General features: G+C 35.9%; 1 protein-coding gene across 8 annotated transcripts in view; it reads left to right on the top strand.

Moving 5' to 3' along the window:
* The window catches only part of INVS (inversin), a 99,982-nt gene that overhangs the window by 5,655 nt on the left and 68,522 nt on the right, over positions 1-25,805 (top strand). For 3 of the 8 annotated variants that reach the window (XM_080582793.1, XM_080582791.1, XM_080582796.1), the window contains exons 2-3: positions 1,708-1,879; positions 9,358-9,524. In XM_080582793.1, the coding sequence (XP_080438919.1) occupies positions 1,774-1,879; positions 9,358-9,524 (273 nt within the window). In that variant the 5' untranslated portion in view covers positions 1,708-1,773. Of the gene's footprint in view, positions 1-806; positions 950-1,707; positions 1,880-2,293; positions 2,477-4,590; positions 4,724-9,357; positions 9,525-25,805 lie in introns of those variants that run through there. The other 5 variants (XM_080582790.1, XM_080582789.1, XM_080582794.1 and 2 more) reach the window with 4 other exon arrangements.

Here is a 25,805-nt window from a genome sequence, read left to right as displayed (position 1 = left end):
GCCATTGGTAGAATGCATGTTTCTGTAATGCATGTTCTTTAAGTGAGATCATTAGGCAATACCACATTTACAGCCTGGTTCTGGAGTCACTAACAGGAAGCAGAGGTGGATTAGTGAATACAGACAAGGGAGCACTGAGGAGTTCTAGTGTGTGTATGCAGGCAGACCAGGGTCTCGTGCTTCTCTAGTCACACCACTGCTAGTTTTTGTGGGTAGAGGGGTTGGAAGGTAAGGCATTTTATTTCTTATGAATGATGAACTTCATGTTGTGGCTCACGATTTTTTGAGGTGAAAATTTCCCAGAATTCTGTAGACAGTGTTGACTGTGGTAAGATTCAAAGGTAGAAGTTCAGCTGTTTGATAATTTTGGAGAAAATCAACAAGTTTTCGAGCATTCTGAAATACAGTGCAGGCCTGAGCTGATCATTGTCTTGAAGCACTGGTGGTTCAGTGAAGATAGCAATTCTGGTTCAAAAGAGACTAGGAAGGCAAGTGTATTAAACATGATTTAGGAAAGAAATAGAGAAGAAAGAAGAGAATGCCATCCTACCATTGTAAATCCAATTTTTTTCTACATCTTGAATACCTAGTGGAGTTTGCTTTACATCTCAAGGGGAGTGGATATAACAGAACCATAAAAAGGTCCAAATAAAATGGTCACACATACAGAAAAGCTTCTGCTCGGGGAAGACCTAAATAAAGTACAACTCCTTCAGCTAAAGGAAGATACGGTTGTGGAAGATATACTACAGACATGTAAAATAATTACCAGCAGATAAGAACTGTTTGTTTACTTTCCCTTCCAGTACACGGGGTAAGGGTCTTCAAATGCCAAGAGCCAGCTCAAGATAGATGAAGGACAGCAGTTCATCCACACAGGGCTTGGTTGTGCTGCAGAACTCCTTTCCAGTGGGTGCTCAAGCTTTACATAAGCTTAAGAGGAGACTAGGCAAGTTTATAGAAGAGACATTCGTTGAAGAAAATTAACAGAATTTGCTGAGTTCTAAATACACAAAAATCAAGTCCACTTCAGGAAGTGATTTAGCTAGAGATAATTATAGGTTGGGAGAAGATTTAGAAAGGATGAAATCATACATATATTAACCCTGTTTTTTGGCATTGGCCAGTTTGAGACAAGATTTAGGACCAGGCTTTTGATCTCATTCATTGTGGCTTTTCTTACACATATTTTTCTGCTTCTGTTCAGGCTTGAAGAAGGCTTAGGATCTAGAAAGCTGGTCTGATTGCTTTAGTTGTACCGCTTGGTCAAATAAAAGATACTACTTCTGGTTATAAACCTTGTCGTGCATATGTTCACAGGCTGTTATGGCAGACGGCCACCAGATAGCAAGTACTGGACTATATCAAGTCGATACCTGATAACAAAGTTCACTGATTATTGAACTGAGGCGTGCATGTCAGCACTCTGAAGAAGGGTCTGTTGAATTTGTAGATAAGCACTATCCTATTTGCAGACTTTTGCAAAGCTTATTGACTGAAATTTATGTTGAAGGCAACAAAACTGTAATTTATATATAGCCTCAATATAGGCTTTTTCTGTTTGAATCTTGACATGGGGTAGATTTAATCCATGAAATATAAATGTGTTCTGTTCTGTCTTTTTAATGGGATGGTTTATTTTCTTTAGCATTGTTTGAGTCATTTTAGCATTATATCAATTCAGTTGTATTTCTTTCTTTTTCCTAGAATTGAATTCTTACAAAAAAAATGCTGGTGGTGCAGATCTGACCTATGACAATACCTTGAAAGAGTATGAATATTTCAGCAAACTGCCTCTTCAGTGGTTCCTCATTAGCATCTGAAGTGCATGCCGCTGCTGTTAATGGAGATAAGAGTACCCTCCAAAAGCTAATAGCAGGTAAATGTTTTCATTGTAGGTGCATTTTGATGACTGCTTCAAGACTGAGGCTTTTGGGTTTGGCTTATTGCTCTGGTCCTTAAGATACGTTTTTGTTTCTTGCTTATATGTATTTCTAGAATAAATGTAGTATTGAAAATGAGACTGATTTTTCTGACCATTTATTATTGACTGTTGCCTTTGATTGGTACTTCCAAGTGAAATAAAATAGAAAATTGGTAAGTGATACACCCAGAAGATTTATTCAGGACTCCTATTTCAGGGAATTTAAAATTCTGGAGAAGTGCTCTGGGATGAAATATTTTGGCTGCATATCGTTATTTTTTTTAGAATTATTGATTTTTTTTTGTAAAATTTGATAAACTTGTTTTTCCAGTTGATTTGTATAGTTAACCGAGTCTTGTCGCTGCTTAGAATCGTGGGACGAAATAAGCCCTGTTTGTTCCTTCGATGCTCATACACTAATGTTTCTTGAGAGAAATTAAAGTGAAGGAAAGAGTCTAGCCCTATGGAAGCTGAAGTTTAAAAATTCCCATCCATTAAAAAGCCCAAGATTTCACCTTCCCTCTCTGTCCAGGAGCTGGTAGGTCATTCCAGGTTAGTAGTTTTCAAAAGCAGCGTATGTTCTGAGTTCCAAAAACAATCTTAGACACATTTGGAAGGCTGCCCTGATGAAGATTATGGTTTTCGGCATTTCTGATTAAATACAATTCCAGACGATACTGTGAAAGTTTTGTTTGTTCAGCCTATATGAAAATTCCCTTCCTGAAGCTTGGTGAGGGTGAATGACTGTGAAATAATAATAGTAAAAAAAACTTACTCTATATTTATGCCATTAACTGTCAGTTTTAATGGCTATAATGGACTTGATGGTAATCACCTTAAACCAACAAACCAATGTTTGTGGAACATTTTATAAACAACAGCTGGGCAGTCGATATGCAGATGCTTCTAGAAATATGTGGGATGCAACTACTTTAAATCCACGTTTTTAGAAGTTCTCTGCCTGCACATGGAGGGGAGAAGGTCTGAGCTTTAAAATCCTGGCTAACAGTCAGAAGTGACAAGAAAGTTTTTGCTGACTTCAGTGTGTTTTTATTAATCTCACAGCCAAGTGACATATTTTGAAAACATAGAGGAAGAAGTATTTTTGTATTGCTGGTATACATTGTCAAATATACTGCAAAACAGACATTAGAACCAGATATGAAAATCACTCTACTTCTAAAGATGATCATGCAGCAACAAAATAAAAATGCTGTGTGTTATTTGTACATGGGAGAAAAAATACGTGATCCTTGCAGTCTTTGCTCTAATGGCAGAATTTGGCTCTCGCGCTTTGTTATGTCTTGACAGGATATGACACAGACTTTTCTTGTCCTGTCTGGGCAAAAGCAAGAAGTATTGCCTAGCAGAAGAAGAATGCATCAGAGTAATATTTTTAGCTGTTTACCAGGCACTGTTGAAAGTATAACTCAGTGCCAGAAGTAAATTGAGCAATTGGCTTTATTCACTGAACTCGATGACTGCACTTAGCAGCATCATATAATTCAGGACAGTACATCAGTGTCGTGTGCGTGTGCTGGATTGCTTAACAACATGATGCTAACACAGCTTGCCTTTACGTCGGATTATGCTGATAGCAGTGTATCCAGTAAGAAGAAGTCTCTCTTTCACCTTCTTTTAGGGAGGGAATAGGTTCATTATTTTTGTCTGAGTTTTCCTTTTTTGGCTGCTGACATAGGAGGGGCATAGAATTTGATTAAACTCTCTCTTAGGAAAATAGCAGCCTCTCTCCTCTGTTTGATAGTTACTTCTTTTCCCACCTGCTGCAGCTTGATGAGGCGTGTGTGACTGTATACAAACATATACACTGTGTTTTCCTATCATTCATAAATATGGACACATATGTAATCTGTCCCCCTCACCAGTAAGGTGTAATTTTAAAGTAGCAGGTGTTTGAAATAATACAGTGCGCCTTAGATACTATGTTCTTTTTGACATCCTGTACCAGTTAATGAGCATAAATAGACAAAAACAAAAGGTTAGAAAGGTTAGAAGAAAAGAGAAAGGGATTTTGGAACAAACTGTCCCTTTATGCTAACCAGTACTGATGCAGGAGTGTTTAAACAGCTTATAGGTTAAATACCATAAATCACAGTATACGCCAAGTATTTATTGCATAATCCATATGCTGAGTCTTTGCATTAAGTGAGTTGACAAGTAGTGTATGACATTGTTCTGGAATTGTATGATCTAAGGCTTTGGGGAATACTGACAGTATTTTCAGGTTGTTTTTTGTTTTGTTTTGGTTTACAACACTGAACGTGTCTTTAATTAACATTGCCTGCAGTGTTACAACCCATCTGTATGATTTTAATCTTAGACAAAAAGGGAGCAAAAGTTAGTTTTGTGTTTGGAGGGTCGTTTTGCATTTAACACTTTTATGTAGAGTTCAGGGAAGATGCATCCAATTCTTTAGTTGTTCATAAGAACACAGGAATATGTGTAATAGACATTTATACTCAAATGTCCATTCAGTCCAACTACTCATTCTACAACCATTATTATGTACCACTCCGATACAAGTGTTTTTTAAATATCTGATACGATGCTTTATTTTAAATGTTAATTATACATTCTCAGTTGCAACTATGCAGTTCCATGCTTTTGTTTGATTCTTCTCTCTGCTTCTCTTCCATATTCTGCAGTGGGGGAGCTTGAATAAACCTCAAGTCAGGTATTACAAAAGGCAAGATTCCCACAGGATACAGGAGATGATCTGTCTTTTAAAAACAAAACAGAATTCAGGTCCTCCTCCTATCTTCTCTTACTCCTGCTATGGTATGAAGAACACACAGAGATGTTAGTGTCTGATGTGACTGCATAGCCTGTGAGGAAGCAGTGAGGTCTGAATGTGGAAGTTAAATTTCAGAACTGGGTTGCTCAATCCCATGGTGTTCCTGACCTCTGTTGGCAACCAGATTGTGAAATGCGTAATATGGGTGGGGTGGGGTGAAGGTGTTGATCATGAAGAGGGAGGGATGAAACAAACTTCATTAGGCAGGCATGTGAAAGAGAATTTAATTTTGACACAGCACATTTTAATTACACGAACGTGTAAATATTTAGAAGGTTGTCTGTGCTTTTTGTGCTAAGCCCCCTTAGCACCTGCAGGTGATAGAGTAGCTCCTGATCCTTGTCCTCTGTCTTACCCTGAGCACAGAGAGGTCCCTTCAGTGAAAAACCCAGAGGACTCTCACCATTCTAAGGGCCCTATAGAGGCTTGCAAGCAAAGAAAATAATAATAAAAAAAACCTGTTGCTAGCTGAAAATAGTTTGTTTACCTTAAAAAAGCAGTCAAATCACTGGCATCAAGTTTTTAAAGTCTTGCTCATTTTTTACTCAGACTGTATGCAGTCATGGAAACCCTTTGTCATCAGCTACATCACCGTTTGGGAGCTGGAGGGGAAAACAGATGTCTGTTGCTCCATTTGAGCAGGGCTGTACTTGAGCTTTAGGCCATTTTTGCTACTCCTATCTTCACCCATTTCTTTTAGTCTCTACATTCTGTATATCCTCTAACATTATGTAACAGAAAGGCAACTTGGAATTGGAGATTTAACTGCTGAGTTAAGAACAAGTGTCGTGTGAGCATAAGCCACGTACATGTGTCTGATCGAGAGAAATGCAATTTTTCATATTTCTTCTTAAAAATGTACCTGATTGTGCAAGTCCCATCAACTTCAGTATATTTAAGACATTGAGGCTCTGTTAACACTGAGCAGTGGAATATAGTGATGTCTAAACTGTCAGACTGAACTACTAATACTGGAAGAACTATACTTCATTAGCTAGAGGAACTGGCATGTTTGTTGGGATCAGTGCCATGCCAGGTTATGATTTGGAACTCATTTTGTGTACGTTGCTGCACAGGGCTGCGCGGCTGTTCATAACTGGCTTTGATTTTTCTGTAGTATTCTTTGTAAAATAGCAAAGGTATAAATTTGTAAAAAAAGCATTTATTGTTAGCTAAAATATTGAGATGTAAGACATCAACAGCTTCACAATATATAAATCTTAAAATACTGTTTGTTTGTTTGTTTGTTTTCTAGTAGAGGAAAGAATTACCTTGAAATTGTAACTGTGCAATGAAATTGTAATACTTTGGAATGAAAGCCTAGCAAAAATCTTTACAAGTTAAGGAAGATAAAAAAAAAAAAAAGAAAAAAAAGTTGTATTCCCTTGTTTAACTCATGTTACATGTTGAATTATTTTCCTAATGAACATGATATTAATTAAAAAAGTGTTATTCCTTTCTGTGTACTGCTTTCTAATGCGCTTAGTAAAGAGCACAACATTTCAAGCAGAATTAAGGAATTATGGGCTTCAGAAATGAAATTGAGGTAACACTTAAATGAATATTTAAATACAAGTGCTTTTTTTCTCAAAGTTTTGGTTAAAAATCAGAATTTAAAGACAGTATCAACTATGTATGTAGTATTAGTAAAATTACATTGCCTATTTATTTTTTGATGTCAAAATGTAGTTATATATAATAGAACATAAATAATAATCAAAGACCTTTCAATTTAGCTTTTAACTCACCTTTAGAAACATTAGAAACTACATTTTTGAAAGTCTTAAAATCACTTTTAAATATGCTACCATAAAAATAAACTTTTTAAATGTCTTCTGTTTTGATGTAAAGAAGAGTAATGGGTAAGGTATAAGCAATACTTTATCTTCTCCATTCTAAACAAAGTTCAGACCAACTTCTTATGTAACTTTTATACTTGGCCCAACTGGAAAAAAATGTCTGTATAAGTTTACATATAAAACTTTCCATTATTTGGCTTATTATTATTATTTTTTTTTCATTTGGAAGAAAAACATACTTTGGTCATTTGTTTACTCAAAATCCAAGACTCAGCTGTTACGTTTGTTATGAGAAAGTTTCTAAAGGAGAAGAAAAAAAAAAGAGGAAAGCTGTCAAGGGTACGTGCAGTTTCCAATGGCTTATCTACAGAAGGTGGAATCATAGCTATTCTGTATCCTCACTGAGGTAATAATACAGTAGGAAAAGATAGCATCCTATTCAAGCAGGTTGAAGTTGCATAGGAATACAAAACAAATATATACACGGTAGAAGTCCAAAAAATGAAATGGGAGAAGTAGATGGCATGTTTTAAATGAGGCTGTTGATAATACAATAAGAATATAAGATTTGTGGAAGGGAAGGCATCAATGTGGATAGTAATTTTTTCTGTATACTTTGTATTCTGATACGTCAGTGGAAGCCATGTAGGTGAAAGAGCGGTGATACACATTTGAAAACCAAAGCAGAAAAGAAGTCTTGATTTTGAAGATAATTAATAAATGACCATATAAATCACGATTAAAAAAATAAATTAAAAAATATAATGATTTCAAGTCTAAGAATTATCTTGTTAATATTCTCTTGCTCTCCCTCCAGCCAGAGGGTGAAGTGTCTGACGTGCTAAGGCAGATCGGAGAGCCTGAACTGACAGGAAGCACAATAGCAATGAAGGTTACTCTCCTGTATTGGGTAAATTTGATGATCTGATCCTAGAACTAAACTGTCAGGAATCATTGAGGAGTTGACAAGTGAGATTTTGGTGAATCCACAACAGGACCAGCCCTTGAGTTGATCCTGATCATTGTGTAGGACCTGTATCAGAATGCTACTAAGAGAGATTTGTAACCCTTGACCAGAGTGTGCATGCATAAGCAACAGCAATCTGATACATATGGTAACTCTAAAAACCGTGAAGCACCTTAAAATAAAAACACTTGTTAAGAAGAATCCAAAGATGAGTCTGCAGAGTAAACTCCTTGCCTGCAGCGTGAAGCAAATGCAAAATCACTTCTCAAAAGAAACAGTTTAGGAAGGTCAAGGGGAAGTAAGCATGGCTAAGCAGCAGTGTGAGGGTGGGTGTTGAAAGCAAGAAGGTGTCCTTCAAAAAGCATAATTGGTGTCTGAGGAAGATAGACGTAAAAAAAATATTTTTTTTCTTTAGGAACAATTTGCTAGAGGCATAAAAATTAATTATAAAACTTGCTTAATGTTGAGCATGACATGTAGCTCTAGTAGGTTGTCAAGATGATGGGGGAGTCAAAGAAGAAAAAGCCATAGATGAAGAACAAAATTAATTTTTCTGCATCTGCATTCATAGAAGAGCTTAGAAAGGTTCCTGAAAGATTATTTTTTTACAGAGCAGAAGGGCTTTTCTCCATGCAAATCACAGTCTCTAAGCAAGAGAAGGTATTACAGGATGAATCATCAGCTCTACCTGATATTCACTCAACAGTTTTAAAGGAACTCAGAAATGAAGCAAGAGAGCGAATGATTGCTGTAACTGGTAATAGCATGCTTAAACAGTGTGTTTTTTTTTGGTGAGAGGCTTGGTTGGTAGGGAACAAATGTTAATCTTTAAATAGGGATCGAGGGGAGTATCAACCTGCTTGACTCTTCTACTAGGTGAATCAACTGAAATTATAATTAAGAATGCAATTACTGGATATGTAGATAAGTATAATATGCTGGGGGGAGTGGAGATTCCTGTAAAGAAAGAGCATTCCTCTGCTGGAGTTCTTTCAAAGCATCAACAATCATGCAAACAAGGGAATATTTAAAAAGAAACATGAACTTACCTGTAAAAATTCAGTGTTCCTTGAGTAACTGTAGATGACATTCCCATGTGGGAGATGTATTTAGCATTGGAATGTGTAGAACAGTTGATACTGAGAATTTATAGGTGCTAATTTCTTTGTAGTGATGTTATAGAAATACGAAACTTTGTAGTGGGGGATGCACACTGTAAATTTTTTTTGGACTCTGAATAGGAATACAGTGAATATTTTTTTAATGATACCTCAGACTTCTTATTTACCCTAATTGCTGCCTTGCTAACCATATAAATTCAAGAAAGATCAGCAAATATTTTTTGCAGTTTCCTTTCATAATGAACTATGAAGTAAATAATGGTATTGATGCAATATTGTCATCTTTATGCTTTTTAAATAAACACTGCAGTGAATAGGCTTCAAAGCTCATTTTAGTTACAGTGTTTACAGGTTTCAGAAAGACTCTTCGGTTTACTTACTCTTGATATTTTTAAGTGATCTTTACAGCCAAGTGCTGTATAACTGTTCTAAAACGATTTATAATTCTGCCACTGCAGAAAGTTACTGGTAGTAGGTGTATTTGTGGAGTTGGTGTTTTCTAGGTGTACGTTTTTCTGTCAATGTATTTTGAAATGTCCTCTAAATGTTGGTAAAAAATAAGGTAAGAAGTAATAACTGTTTTTATGTCATACTCTGTTAGTTTGCTCATCCTGTTCATTTATAATAAAAGTACTATTTTACTTGAAAGTGCCCTTTAATAAAAAAGTACTACTTTTAGTTAGATATCTATAGAATTATTTGTTTTATATATATATATTTATTTTTTTTAGGAAACTCTGAACTGAAAGATAAAGAGGACCAGTTTGGAAGAACTCCTCTTATGTACTGTGTGTTGGCTGACAGGCTGGACTGTGCAGAGGCTTTGCTGAAGGCTGGAGCAGATGTTAACAGGGCTGATCGTAGCCGAAGAACTGCTCTCCATCTTGCTGCACAAAAGGTAATTACATAAGAAGTGCTCTGCTGTTATAGAAACTTAAGGCATTCGCAACAGGTATAAAGGAGATTTTCTTGTATTGAATAAGCTTCTAGTGTTTTTAGAGGCTTTCATTATTGTAAGAGGTCAATAATGCTGAACTACATATATTTAATCAGCGTAATTGTAGCTGTCTGAAAAGACAGTTCACTGATGTTTTTAAGAACTCATACTCTCTAGAAAAAATGAGCTTTGTCTATTTTGGAATAGACATTTCTAAGACTGGATTCTGTATGCTCTCATACTTCTTAGGATGTCACCATTTGTTTCAGTGGATATAATAACGTGTATTTTTAACTGTTCATGCCATGGCTGAGAATGCGATGGCTACAGAAAAAAAATCAGTGCCAGGACCAGGAAGGAAATGCTCTACTATTTGTTTTTCCTTCTACAATTTCAGTCTATAATACTGTCCTATTACATTGTCCCAGTGAAGAGGTGCTAAAGGAAGATTTTAACAATAAAAGGCAATTTAAAGCATAATCTCAGAGCTGCAGTAGCTTCTGTGTGTTTAGTACTGGGGGAAGTGTCTACAGTCACAGGAAAATAAGTGAACTGCTGAGGGAGGGGAGGAGAAAGAAAGGAAAAAGAAGCAGCCAAAGGTGGGTTGTCAAGTTAGTCGAGATGTGAGTTCATAAATTATGAAACAGAGTCTACAGAGAAATTAAAAATTCAAATTTGAAAGAAACATCTTCTTATTTACTATATTACTTTTATACTGTGTTTAAAACAGGAACTGTTCAAAAGCTGGAGTTGTTTTGTTCATGTAAGCTGCCTTTTGTTACAAGTTAGAGAGCAACTGCCTTGAGTTTTGTAGCGAACATCTATTTTTAATAACTTGTCACCTGTCCATAATCATCCACGATGTTCAACTGTTTTATATACTTCCTAATATACCTTACATTTTTTTGTGTTTATTTTAGTCAGGTTTACATAAATGTAGCTATGGTATGGTCACAGTATTTAGTGAGGAGAAATGTCAGAGACTTTTAAAATTGCTGTAAGGTTATATAACCAGTTGCCTGGTTATATTGGCTTTATATTTTATAACCTGATGAGCAAAGGAATGTTTTTATCATATTAAAGACAAAACTTTATAAATTAAAATTTCCAGATTTTTAAAATACATTTTAGCTTATTAAAACAACGTATTTTCTTGCTTAAATCTTTGTCTATATGTTTATATGGTGGATATTTGTATTACAGCTGTTCAAGGCAAGAGATATTTTGCCTTAGTGTAATATCCATTAATTACGCGTGCTCCTTGGTTCCTTTGTCATGCTGCAATCGTGAAGGCGCAGTTTGGTCCATGTGACACTTGGACCATGTTAGGTGTGTTTTCTGTTGGCAATGCAAGTGTAAAAAGAGGTACCATCTTTACCTTCTGCTATTTTAACAGAAGATTTTATGCAGTCACCCACTTAGTGCTTAATGTTTTAGATGTGTTTCACCATCTAGCCACATAAGTGCTTGTGCTATCATAGTGCTAGGGTGGCAAAAAGTGGTCAGGAGACAGCCCTTGCAGCTGCTTTTCATTTGTCTGACTTAGCTGTACTATAAAACTGCATTCTATGCCTTCTGAGCACTTACTCACTATTGATGTCAGCATATGAAATTAAAATTTCATGTGTGTCTTCAGCCTTTCCTTATTAACATTATAATATATGCATTTCTGTCATGAATGCCTTCTGTAAAATATATAAAATTTAAATTCAAAACAACTTCATGTTCCATACAGTTTTGGTTATTTAATTAATGTTTTGCGTTCTTCTTATTCCTCTTTGATACTTTTGGTTTATGGTATCCTCTCACAATTTTTTTTTCCCAAAGCGAATGCTGAGATTTTCTTCTGTAACCAATACTGAATGTTGGCCTTCAGGCAGAAAAAAGAAAAATGTGTGAGATCACAGATTTTTCAATTTTATTGTCAGTGTTGGTTAATCACGAAGCTCTACATTTATCAAGGCCACTCTGTAGTTTTTGTTGTGTTCAGCTTTGTGAATTAGTCAGTCCTGTCCTGTGTTCCTTCAAAAACCGATTTATGTGACTTTCAAAATGTCTGGTGAAAGGGGGCCTACAGGAAAGCTGGGGAGGGACTCTTTGTTGGGGAGTGGAGTGATAGGACAAGGAGTAATGGCTTTAAACTAAAAGAGGATAAATTTAGATTAGATATAAAGAGGAAATTCTTTACCCAGAGGGTGGTGAGGCACTGGCACGGGCTGCCCAGAGAAGCTGTGGATGCCCCATCCCTGGAGGTGCTCAAGGCCAGGCTGGATGGGGCTTTGGGCAACCTGGTCTGGTGGGAGGTGTCCCTGCCCATGGCAGGGGGTTGGAACTGGGTGGGCTTTAAGGTCCCTTCCAACCCAAACCATTCTGTGGTTCTATGAATTTTAGTCATAGGTATAACATAGGTAACAGCATTTGCAGCAGGACAAGCAGTGGTCAAGGACCTTCTCCTGGCTGTTGTAGTTTTTATTTTTAAATCCTCTTTGCATTTGCTTGTCCAAATTCTGGGATGTGCATTTTATTGAAAGGGAATTTTCTTCATCTTTGTTTTCTCTTGCTTTGTGACTCCAAACCTTGTCAGGCTTATGGATAAGAAAAACAATATACCACGTAGCAATTATCTTCTAGGTTTACATAAAAGTTGAGGCTCAAATTGTTGTCCTGTGATTAAAATTGACTATATTTTTTCTAGAAAAATTATTACATAATCTAGTTCCTACGTAGGATTCCTTCTTCCCTCCCTTTCTTTCCTCTGTGTGGTTCCTGTTACATGGTAGTCTTTTTAATTTCCTTGGAATTTTTGGTTAATAATCAGATTTTGTATATGTTGAATGTAATCATGTGACTTCAACCACAAATCATCAGCATTAAGTTCAATGAATTGCACTGTAATTGCCTTTCTTCTCTAGGATGGGATTCTGGTTGGATAGGACTTAAATATGCAGGTGAAACATCACTCCGCTGTCACTGGGTAGTCTTGTCTGCCCCTTCTGGACCATGTAATAGCATGCATGACTTACACGTCTAATTTCTGGCTACACCTATGTCATTTACAAACCTGGCTGTAATTGGTGTGTGTCTGTACATACACATATGTACATACCAGGTCTCTATTACATCTTACTTTTATTAAAACTGCAAGATTTTACTTTATAAAAGCTTCTCTTCCTCTCCTTCAAATAGGGAAAAAATGCTAACAACAAAATCCAGCGTACAAAATCCTCATTTGAAAATGCAAAGTTCTTCCTAAATTAAAGGTAGAAATTACAGCATTGCCCATATAGTCATAGAAAATATTATCGGATGTGATAGTCTCTCAGTAGTTCCTTATCATTTAGTATTTTTTTAATGGCACCTCTAATTCCTTTTTAAGTAGTTACTTTATTATTTGTAGTTACGTGGTTATCTCCCAGGTATTTTGGTGCACTCAAGTGCTTTTCCTTGTCCCGCAGGTGTCCTAGAAGCCATCTTTCAGAACTGTGAGGTGTCAAAAATAGCTCTATTTTGCTTTGGATGTCAGTAAACAGTATCAAAGGTTCTGTGCTTGATATAAATACTGTTTATGGTCTCTGACAAAAATATTTCTGATGGCATAGCTAGGAAGACCGACCCATGCTATTCCATCTTCTTTCAGATCCAAGGGGTTGGCAAAGGTAAAAAGCAAAGGTGATCTGATAACTTCAGCAACTCTAATGCGGTTTTGATATCTAGGTCACCTTTACCAATTCAGGAGGAAACTGCGGTGTCAGAACTCAAAGTCAGAATGTCATCCTTGTCTTGCCATGCTTTGTCCAAATGGCTTTTGTCACTGGGGCGTATCTGCAAAGCAGTAGTTACCTCAGAAGATGTATCAGGTTCTCAACAAAGGGTTCTTGTAATTTCTCTGTCTCAGACTTCATTAATGTCAATCGGGACAATTCTCCCCTACCGATCCACCTAGCCATCTTCCTCTATTATCAGATTTGGCTTAAGTGTTCTTACAGCTTTCTTTGCTGAAAGTTCTTGAAGTTAATTAGATAGGGTCAGAAATTTCGGCTGTTAGTACTACTTGAAATATCAATGCTTTTCGAAATCAACTGTGGTTATACATTGACACGATAACCTTTGCTGATTGGTAGCTTAATGATAATAATTACGTTCTTAATGATAAGTCTTCCATGCTTTGCTTTACATGTCTGCTACGAGTTTCCCCTTTGTTAAAGAGCTTACAAAAATAAATTAGTGGATCTGTAAGATGATGGGGTGAGAACAATCTCATGTAAATGCAGAAATTTATATTGTAGACATCTAAAGCCAAGCTAGTCATCCAGATGATTTTTTGTGAAAAAATTATGAAAAGAAGTAGGCAATTCCTTGATGTAATTCGTTCACCCTAAAGTATAGATGTCTACATTAGGACACATTGAGTAGCTGAATCATCCTTTTAGGCATCTAATAATGTAGCTTTTGATGCTGTAGATGTCTTAATTGAGACGAATCTCATGCAAAGCATATGTTTTAGCAAGTAATTTTCAACTCTTCATTGACATGATCTTTCATATTATCTTTGTTTTCTTCATCAGTCTTAAAATAGAGCTATTTCAGTCTTTTGTAGGCAGAAGGCCAAGTAAATGATTACCTGGTTGGTCTTCTGTGGGTTTTCCTCTGTTCCATTATTAAGGTGAAATGTTTTGATGTCTCTGTTTCAAGTGGACGGGTGTCCCAGGCAGTATTAAGAGTGTACTCTTTAAAAAAAGAAGGGGAGAGGTCAAGTCACTCACTTCAGAAAATTAAATAAAGAAAAAATGATACAAAATATTGCAGCAGTGCACCTGTGATGATTGCCAAAGGTGGTTCAGAGGACGGTTTGACTTCATGAACATGTGTGTAATTTACTGGGAGTTGAGATGGCAACTGTTTGCAGCAGAAGTAAAATCATTAACATAATTTACCAGTAATTTCACACTGAGGAACTGTATTACTGTGTGGGTACAGATCTTTTTAAAACGGTAGAATTTAGATTATTATGAAATAAACATGCTGTGGAGACTGATGAGTATACTGAGATTGCAGTTTAACTACAGACATTCATTTTCGCTTGTAAGCAGTGTGGTAGCAGTTTTCTTCTAGTCTTAAACTGCAACTTAATTAAAACACCCACATGTGATACTTCTGAACAGAAATGTTTCTGCATACCCAAATTGCCTGTATGCGATTTTTTTCATTTATCTTTTATTAAGTAATTTCAGTTTAATGTAAAAAAAAAAAAAAAAAAAAAACAGGCCTGCTTCTTTCAGAATTCCTCACAGAGGATGCTCACTTATTAGCAATCTGTTTACTCTGGGGAAGTAACTATGTCTATGAATTCCCCAAGCGCAGCCTCTTGTGTTAACAAGGATAGAAGAAAAAATTCAATAGTTTTGCTGTTGGATGCTAATGATATGCACTTCAAATAATCTATCAGGTTGCTTAACTGTCAGGAGGATATTAATTTTTGGTTTCGGGAGCATTAATACTACCCCAGTGGGAAAATAAGCCTTTCATTATCTGAAAGCATTAAATATTCTGTAGGTTATATAAATTCTTTGCTGACACAGTTATTGATAAATAACAGTATGTCCAGGATGCAGTTAGGACTTCTGTGTAAAGTATATGTAACATATATGCTATGTATAATTTAATGATTCTTAATTTTTCTTAAACTAGCAAAAAGTGATTGTTCCTGGATGTTCTCCAGTAATCATACAGGAAAAGAAGGAAGTAAGAAAAGACAGCCTGTGGCAAGGATAAGGCATGGAAGAAAATTAAATATAAAAGGTAGTCTTTAGTTCACTTATTTTATGAAAGATTATTCCCAAGTCTTATCGAATGAGTACAGTCCAGGTAGTCCAAGAGCTCCAAATCCAAAATGTTATTTCCCCTTTCTTCACAAAGGAAAATATATTGATATTAAGGGCTCCTGAGTAAGACTTTGCTGGGAGCAATTTATACATTTTTTTTGCTCGCTACCTTTTTCCAGATGTGTTTCCTGGAGCTGTAACGTGCTCCTCTGTAGCATGTAGTGTAGATCCTCTTAACACATTCGTAAGGCATTATTTGAACTGCATAAAAGAACACATGCACTTCCTTCTTTCCCAGTTTGTGTCATGAATATAAATATATAATCTTGGCATCTTTCAGAGATGATGGTGGTCAGTTCATGTTCTTTTTATCCTAGGCTGGTTACTTTTTCTGAAATTCCCTCTTAAGTGAGACCTCACAGTGAGCATATATTAATTCGGTGCGTTTAGGTTCATGAGGTATGAATGAACTTTACATTCAGTCTTTCATACTTCCATGCAAACGTACAATTTGAGTAAATGTGAAAAATTTGAACAAACAGCAGTCTGAAACATGAATGTTGGCCAGCCAGCCAGAAGAGGTGGTTTTTACTTGCAGGACTATAGTTTCCTTTGTGTGTAAGTAAACCACAGACAAAAGCTGTGATACGAATGTGTGTGTTTTGTGTTTTTTTTTTAATTTCCCAAACAAAGGGTTCTTTCTAGTGAATGCAGCCTGAAGATGCTCAGGGACAGAAGGCACAGTTTCTTGTGTGTGATTTGTATGTGTTATATTACAGATACGCTGATCTAGCTATTGTTTTTCATCAGAAGGGTTGGTCCTGCCCATCCCTTTCCTGCCACCCATTTTTCACTACTGCAGAACTGCTCCCTGTTCAGTGGGTTGACAGAAAACTAACTCTAGAAAATGATGATTCATTTTCTGACTGTTTAGCACAAGTTCCCATGCTCCCAAATACTTATCACTATCGGTTGTGCTGATGCTACTGTTGACCTGTGCTGTAAGCCAGGTAATTGTAATGGTTAAGAATAACTACAGGAAAAGATTAGTGAAAAAGAAAAACTAAAACCACATTGTTACAGATAGCTCATTTACAATATTGTCCCTCAGCATGTTGCTCTGTCACCACTGAGGAACAAGAATAAAACAGCCAGAGATGGTGCAGGGCTGGAACTTACTAAATGAACTCTGACATTGTAAAAAATATTCTTAAAATGTTAGGGTAGGAATTTAGCAGCTTTCCAGTTGAGTTGAGGGGAGGACAAGGGAAGTCTTTTGAATTTATTTTTTTTGTGTGTGTGTGTGTGTGTGTGATAAATAGAAGCAGTGGGTTTCTTTTGGTATCTTATCTGTCTCTGAAAATCGGCTTTAGACTTCATTAATATTTTCGTTTGCCTCTGGATAAACCTATCTTGTTCTAAGTGAGCAAAATATTGAAGTATGAAATAGTGATCTTGAAATCAAAGTATTGGTCTTCTCTAAGGAAGCTCAAGTTCCCAATATAGCTGCAGGGCATCTCAAATTTTGCAGTTTTACCACTGAAATATGCAGGGTGTTTTGGAACTTGATTGCACTCACACACAAAAAAAAAATATCACAAGATAGCATCTTGAAGAAACCATTGTTAGTCAGGTAGGCTCATTTGCATGAGGCTAGGGAGAGGAATGGTTGGTCTGAGAAGGTTCTGGGAAATCAGGCTACCCTAGGTATTAGGAGAAAACTGTCTTGTGCATTTTTCAACTTCAGAAACTCTACATCTTGATTCATTATTGCACCACAAGACTGAAGAAGAGGGAAGGCCTTCCATGTCAGTTATGGTAAACATTATGGAGCAGCATAATTGAAACCAATTGGAGTCCCAGTTTCCTGGGGGCACTTCAACTTTCTGAAAAAGCTTGACGACAATTTTGTTGATGTGGAGACCTTGATTTGGGCACTAGTTTGAGACCAATATCCAATTCTTATATTTTCGGGCAATGTGTTTTCAGCTTACAGGCTTTGTCATGCCTTCGTAACAGGGCAAGAGCACGCATGTTGATTACTCACCAAGTGGTAAGTCGCTCTAGTCATTTGGTATCCAGCAGTCATCTTACAAGTCTGGTTTCAGTCATACAGCAGATACTAAGACATCTGAATCTGCTTTCTTGCTGGTTTTATGTTACTACAAAATCACAGTTTAGGACAAGACTATGCAAAAATTTGCACCTTGGAGCAGTTCTTATGACTTCAAGTTCAAGAGCAGAATTTCAGTAGCTGAAGATCAGACTCTGTCTCTTTAGAGGCTGCGCTGGTAAATATGGCATGAATGTCTGTAGGCTGTAGCACATGTAAAATTGACTTTTCAAAATCATTTTAGTAACTGTTGGTTACTAAACTTACTAGTTCTAATAAAATAGTTTTGAAAATACTGCTTGCAATTTGTGGCTGCCTCCCTCCCTGAATATACTTACTTTCCAGCAGTCATTTTGTGCGTCAGAGGAATTGCCACATACCTAAACAACAACAAGTAGTGTCTGGTATTTCGTTTTCATAGGACTGTGTTGTGAAAGAGAGCAGATAAAGTTGGCTGAGGCACTAAAATGCATTATACGTGTAAATATCTGATGGATTTGCACTATAGAAGCATTCTGTCTATAGCAGGCTAACTACTGCCATTTGTAATAGCAATATGCCATTTTTCCTCATGTAGAATAGTAGAAACAAAAGTTGAAGGTGACTGGGAGAGGTTTAAAGAGAGGGTTTGCAATAAGGGCACTTGTGGAGTGTTTAGATAAATATTAAGTAGTAGAGTGTACTTGTGTGAAAAGGGATGGACCAAGCGTGCTTCTGTTTTAAATTTATACATGCACATGAAGTGGTGATCTCCAATTGCCTGGGGCAATTAAAATTGTTGAAAGCTGAGGTTTCAGACTGACAGCCATCATTGTAGCATTCCTATTTTGAAAGATTTTGTTGTAGTTGTGAGGGTTACAAACCTAATGTAAAAGTATAACAAAGAATAAGTACATCTATGATTTTTGTGAAGATGAATAGATTAACTCTTGCAATGTGTAAAGGATGTTCAGGTATGACTCCCGGGGAGGCATGTGCCCTGGAACACAATTTGAAAAACACAGTGCTGTACGACTTCTGTTTCTGACCTGTAATGATAGAAAAGATTCACACTTCTCAAGAATAGCAGTCATTTTAAAAATATTATAAATGTTTTGCAGAAAAAAAATTGGGAATACTCATTGAAGATACAACTCATTGAATTAATAAATCTAATATTTATACAAAGGCATTCACAGATTTTGCTGGTGTCATTGGAAATTAAGGATAGTAATTTTTCTTCAATACTTGGCACCAGCTGGTACTCTAGTATAATAGTTTTTTAGACATCATATTTAAAGATGAAACAGAAATGAAAAACTCTTAAAATGAAAAAGGGGGAAAAGTCCGAATGAGAATACTTTCAACGAAATAGACAAAATCAAATTGGGAGAATGGTATATATTCTTTTGCTCTGTAAATAAGGCATGTGTTAAGAATTAAAATCTGCAAAGTAAGAACAGACTATAGCAGTGAAAATAATCTTTGATAACTAAGGGGTTTCTAACATAAATGATAAAGGAATTTTTCATGCTGGAAAACCAAAACAGCTCCTGAGAATACGGTAGACTCCCCGTTGCTATTGAATGAGTTTGCTCAGTTCTCCCTGATGTGGAGGGTTCAGTTGCATGAGCCACTAGAGGTCTCTTTCAGCATAGGGAGTTTTGTGACAACTGAATTTTATAAATTCTGAACTAGTATAGTTTTGGAAAAGAAAAAGTCACCTTAAAGGCTTTAGAAATATTTTTTTTATCGCTGTAAAAATATATCTAATAAATGTTAGACTAAGATATTTTAAAATTATCCTACGATATTTGAAAATTCAAATGGTTGTCTACTCTTTTCAGTGATTTATTATATTTGGAGTGCATTTTAGAGCAGTATAGTAATAATTTAACTTTATTCCTAGAAATACTATATGCAAGTTCAACTTCTGAGTATTTTTTTCCAGTTTGCCTGAGTTTTATAAGACCCAGCTTACCTAAATGTCCTGTAGGTTCATTTTTTTTTTTAGGGCAATAGTAATCTTAAGGGATCTGCTTACCAAACTATTCCCTTTAATATCTATATTTTATATTACTTGTATTATTATATATTGAAATGCATATCTTTAAAGAGTTTAATCATCTCTGATTGAATCAATAAATGAATATTTTGAATATATTCAAAGAATATATATATATATAAGAAAAGAATATTTTGTTAAAATAGTCTGAGGACAAACATTATATATATAAATTTATATATTTACTGAATTAATCTTTTTACAGTGTTTAGAGTATTTTAAATAGTATTACTTTGCCCTTGCATGTGATTTTCTAGGCATCTGTACATCTAGATGTTACACAGTAACATTTTGTTCAGTTAAACTGTGGATTTTTCTAAATTAGAATAGCAGACATTCATATTCTTATATCTGCTTAAACCAAAGAAGCTTTCATTTCATTTAATTGTTAATGTCATTTGATTTTAATATTATTTTATTTTTAGTAAGTAATTTCTGAACCCTTACTAGAAAATACATTCTTTCTGGCAAAGTCAAGAAATCAACTGATTAATGATGGTAGGGCAGTTATAATTGCTTTTTAAGTATTTCAAGGACCTGAGTATTTTTATTCACACTATTCCTGTAATTGCGTGATCTTAACAATGTTCCCAGGGTTGTGTTTTATTTAATTTTATTTTATATTTTCCCATGTTCGTTTCCTGTCGTTTATTGCATTAAACAGTCTTATTTCAGGGACTGTGCCTCTGAGCGCTGTTACTGCTTTTGGATACTACCACTGTACAAATACCAGATGTAGCTGATGTTGCTGCTTTGCAGTTTGCCATGGAGGGATGTGACTTGTAAGAGCCTACATACGTCGTCCTAGAAACATTATTGTTGAGAAGCGATTTAAGAAAATGTGTAATGATAAATTCAAAACGTGTATTTCTGGCTTATATCACCCCACGAAGAAGACAGGGAAATCGGGTAGATATTAACTGAAGTGGTAACCGTAACATCTCTCTGCCGTGTAGCTTGGGATTCCTTTTTAATGATGCAAGTCCTTGTCTTTCCTAGCTCAAGCTGGACTCTCCAGGGTTAATTTCTCCGGAGTTTCTCTGTGAGTTTGAGAAGAGTTCTATACAAAGGGAATCAGTACAGCCTAGTGGAGAGCGGAGTCATGAGCATTTGCATCCCTGGAATGTTTTTATTGACAAACGGTAGTCTGCTATTGACATTTGTGTCCCTTGATGATAGTTCTATCCTAGCTTATCTTTGCTGGTCAAATGCCTTAATTGTTCTGGCCTTTAATTCAGTCAAAGTTGGAGCACGAGTGGAAGAGAAAAGAGAAGGAACAGGTCTAACAGAGCATCAAGCTTGAGCTGTGAAGCTACTGGCAACGATCAACCTGTCATAATGTTATGATTTGTTCATTTTTATACCATTTATTAGCCTTTACTTGTTGTGCCATTTGGCCTCCAGGGCAGATAAAGTGCTGTCTAATTTGGTAGGTTTGCTTCTGTCAGAGTGGCCTCGACAGAGAGGGTGTTAGCTGTAGTGACAAATAATCAATAGCTGTCGTTGTCATGAGGAACGTGAGTAGTTGGGCCTTTCATCTGGAGGATTAGAGGTCTAATTGGATTGAGAATAGGGAGGGTGGGCTGTTGGGTAACCCTGTCAGCTATGTTAAGCTGTCAAATGTCAGCCTCGCTGAAAGGAAGAAGGGATGGTTAGCTTTCAGAAACAAGGAAGAAGACATATGAAAGCTTTTTTAAAAAGTAATAGGTAGAAAAGTACAACAGGCTAATGTACACTTTAACCCCTTCCTGTTTAATTATACATCTCTGCAGTTAATGAGGATGCGTAGCATGTGCGTTTTAGCCCTTCTTACACAGGAGCACGCACAGAATTTGTGTGGAATGGATTTGGCAGCATGAAACCAAACCAGACTGGTTCTGTGTCTTGAGAAAATGCAAGCTAACTACTTAACGGGGAATATAAATGCAAAAGATTATGACATAGAGAAGGAAATCACTTAGTAGAAGCTGTAAAGAAACTGAATATTTTGTATTAACGTTCTGTTGTAAAGATATGGTAGTCTTGTAGACACAAGGAATTGTCTCAGGGCTGCTGTACGTGGAATAAGCACTATTATCAAGTCCTGCAATGAACTGTCAATTGAATTTTGTCTGTATTTTCCTACTGTTGTTGCTTTTGATCCCTTGTTCTCTGCATGTTTCTTGGAGAAAGATTTGTGATCTTATAAAGAAGATAAATCCAATAAAAGTGCCACTATGCTAGTAAAACAAATATTTTTTTTTTATATTAATATCTCAAGGTTTACAGCACTAAAATTTACCTTACCGGAATAAATAATAGGACTAGATTTTAAAGGAGGATTTGTTTGTTTATAAAAGTACTAGAATAGTGCTTTATTTGTCATCTTACTGTGTTGCTGTTTTCAAATCAAGTCTTAAGTGTAGCCATATCTCCTTTCTCTGTCTAACACACCTTTCCTGAGATCTGTGGTACGTGGCCAAAGTTAGCCTTTACATCGTGGCCCACCTCTTTGAAGGAGCTATCATCATTAACTGCTGATGACCTTGAAATAGTGAAGCTTTTACTCATTGTGATACGGGTGTCTTAATCCAGCATCTTCATTTCTAGAGCTTTACCCAATACTTGCTACTGAAATCCTTGCTCTTCTGAGTTCTTTTTTACAGGCATACTGCCTTGCCGTAACTGGCAATGATCTGCAGTTTCCCCATTTTATCCCCTTCTTAGTCTAACTAGAACATCACTATTGGTGGTGTTTTCTTTCTCTTCTCCTGTAGTATCAATGCTGTTTTTATTAACCTAATTAAATTATTTTCATTATACAAAACTCTTCTTCATTATACAAACTCTTCTTTCTCATTTTCTAGCATGCTATAATTTCACCTCTCTGCATCTTTGCTCTGCTTCTTTCTCTCTAAAGTCTTCTCCTTGTCTCAGTTAAGCTTTATATCTTCTTTTACCATGTTTCCTGTGCCTGAGATAAGCTTTCACAACCCAGTCTGCCGAAGAGGACATTGTCAGGCCCCAAACATGTGTATTACCATACTACTGCCTCAATTGAGCAGTCTCGATCTCAAGCATTTCAGATTTCATTTAAAAAATAATAAGAAAAAAGTCTTCAACTGCAGTGATTTTCTAAAAGATTTGGTAAACGTGGATCAAATGCAAACCATGATGATAGGACATTGAGAAGCTTTCCTTGTTTTCAAACCCCAGCAAAAAGGAAGTAATTCTGTATAGCATATGGAATGATATCTTAAATATCTATACAGCCAGCTGGTAGAATTACTTTATTTTCATTTATCAAATTCATAGTTATACTTTTGTGAATAAAGTTTAGAAGATCATCTGGGCTGGCGACTACCACATTGTTACTTTATCTGATCTTTTCTAGGCCCTCTTCTGTAGCAATAACTTTTCAGGCTGATACCAGTGAATAAGTGAAGCAGTAAAGTGATCCTGTCCTCAAAAAACCAAGAATATTAAGTGACCATTTAAGGCCAAAAAAACCACCCCTATGCTGCATAACTTAAACTCAGAGATTTTGTTGGGAAGGCAGACTGGAACTGAACAGCATACAGACATGCTTTAGGACAGTTAGGCAAAATTTTGCCCAGTAAAGGTGAGTACTTTGTGCAGGCATGAGCAGTGTTTGTTTTTTCTTTTGACAGAATGTTATCCCATCTTTGGTGTTTGGCTGTTTTAAACTGACTTAATTATCCTGTTTTTCGAATGCTAGCTCTGTTTTACATACTGTTATCAAGTGGTAGTATCCTCTCTCTCATTTCATTTTATTCAAAGGATAGATGAAAATTTCTCTAGCCCTTGAAAATAATGATTGCACCTTAAAAATGTGATTCTTACTAAACGTGGTACTATACTTGGCATGTTATGAGTCACATCCGAGTAGCTTTCATTTTTTTCCCCTTATTGCTCTTCCTTTAGCACGTTTAGCATTGTGGCATCCCTCAGTGCACAAGAGGCTTGGCCAGCTCTTCTCTCAGGACATTGATGTCTGCTGCCAAGTCTGTATTTTACAAAACAGCTTTACAGGCAGAGGCATCTCCCTGCTTGAGTGTCCTTTCCAAAACATCATTCTTGCATTAATTGCCCCTCTGCAGCTGACCTCACAACTGATCTTTAATGGGTACAGGAAGAAATATTGTTGTTGGGACTGAGAAACCACTTACTGTTTGTGTCTAAATTTGTCACTGGCAAATTAAAACAGGACTATGACTAGTATGAGCTCATCAGTTTGGCTTAGTTCACTTTTGTGAGCTGTTTGGTGATTTCTTTCTGAACAAGGTGACTTTTTCTGGGTTTTCCATAGTAAAGAGTAAAGGTATCTGTTTTCATTAATTATTAATCTTAGTCTTTTTAAATTCTCTTTATTTTTAAGTGAATTACTTTTATGTTAAATGCTCCCCCATATAATCTTCAATAAGTGTAGTACCAGCAATAGATCATTTTGAAACAGGACACCTTTCTGCTGAATTCTCCAGGAATCTTCTATCAGGTGTCTGACACATCCTTAATCTGATGCTCAGGCTTGTCATTTGAATCAATAGTATACTAGATAGGATGTCTTCAGCATGCCAAGGCTATTGCTATAGAAGGTATTTGAAAAATAAATTCAGATTTTATGGCCAGCCACAAACTCCAGGAGCACTAATTTTTCATTTGTCTCTCTTTTTTGTCTGTAAACAGTAGGTTAAATTGTTGATTAAAGAGAATTAGGTGAATCACGCTTGGGACAAAATGGATGCGTATAAACTACATAAGCAAATTCTGTTGTTTCCTGGAAAGCAACAGCTAACGGCAGCATTTCATAAAATATAAATTTAATTTATATATTTAAATGATCTTTTTTGGTTTCTTTGTAGCCTAATTTGGAACCCTCTTTCTGTTACCTATGTTTTTATTAATGAAGAATGAGGAATTAGGGTTGAGAAATTAATGAAGAATGTTACTAGTTTTAATAATGAGGAAAGATTTCTACTGAAATATTAAGTTCTTTATGCTATAATTATCATCTGTATATGTAAAGCCTTCTGATGGGAACATTTAAATATAAACATATATATATAAACATATATACAAATAGAACATGTTTTTTTCATGTTCTGCTAGTATGTTACAGATTTGGGAAGACTTGAAGAAACACCAGGCTTCAGTTATTATTTTAACTGCCTATAGTCTGAGCAGAGAGAAGTAAATCCAGTGCTTTTATTACTGCTAAGATGTAGTCTGAGTAGCTTACTAAGGCTTTGGTTTATTTACCAGTACTGTAAGTAGATTATTATTTTTTTTTAAATCTTATACTTCTCTGTAGTATCTCTAGAAACTATGAAATATTATAAGATATATATATGTATAACCTCAATTATCTCAATAATTATTTAAAATAAGGGTAAACTTAAATTTATTACAGGTTATTCACAGTATGGATTACTTGTCTACTTCTGTAATAATCCTGGAAATTTCACTATGGCTGGAGAACTTTCCTCATAAAATAGAATTTGGTATGTGTTTTTGTAGCTATTTCACATGATGGTTTGTTATAGGACTTAATATGGTTGCAGTATATTTAAATCAATTAAAAGACATGACTTTCTTTTCAAATAAAACAGCAGCTAAAATCATAACACCCTGAAAAAAATCAGAGAGGGCATGCTCAGAAAAAGAGTATTTCCGCAAAGTTTTTATTTTACAAACATTGTTGCTTCCAGGAGCCTGTAATGACATCATGTGTGCAAGCTCGTAGAGGGATGCAGTTAAGAAATACAAGGTAATAGTGACATGGTACTGGTGAGAGCAGTGCTGAGTAGCGATGGCACTTAGTGTGCTTCCAGAATGAAAAACTACTGAACAAAATCTAGATTAAAAGTTAGGACTTTGACTAAACAAATAGCTGACATTCAGACTTGCTTTTGAGGTAGAATTCGAACATGGATAATATTTTTTAAATAATGTTATTATTAGATTTTAGATATAAATCTGTGCACAGCATTGAAATGTATCTAAAAAAATGGAAACTCTTGTGAACTTTGTCTAAATGCAGGTTTGTCCTGTTAAAGTTAGGTGCTTAAACTTTTTTTTTTTTTTGCATAAGGATCTTTTGTCTTGCTGAAATGCTTTTGAGCAACCATCCTAACGTGTCTTACTTTTCTAGAAGAGAGACAATTTAGGAGACATTAGATAATGTACATATAAGTAAGGAGAAAGAGACTCAAACGTGTGCGAAACAGCCGTTATGAAAACTATACAGGTAACTACTAAAAGTG

The sequence above is a fragment of the Anser brachyrhynchus genome (assembly GCF_964034855.1).
Source record: "Anser brachyrhynchus genome assembly, chromosome: 2".
Taxonomy (NCBI): domain Eukaryota; kingdom Metazoa; phylum Chordata; class Aves; order Anseriformes; family Anatidae; genus Anser; species Anser brachyrhynchus.
The sequence above is the reverse complement of the archived record's forward strand: the minus strand, read 5'-3'. Positions and strand labels throughout refer to the sequence as shown.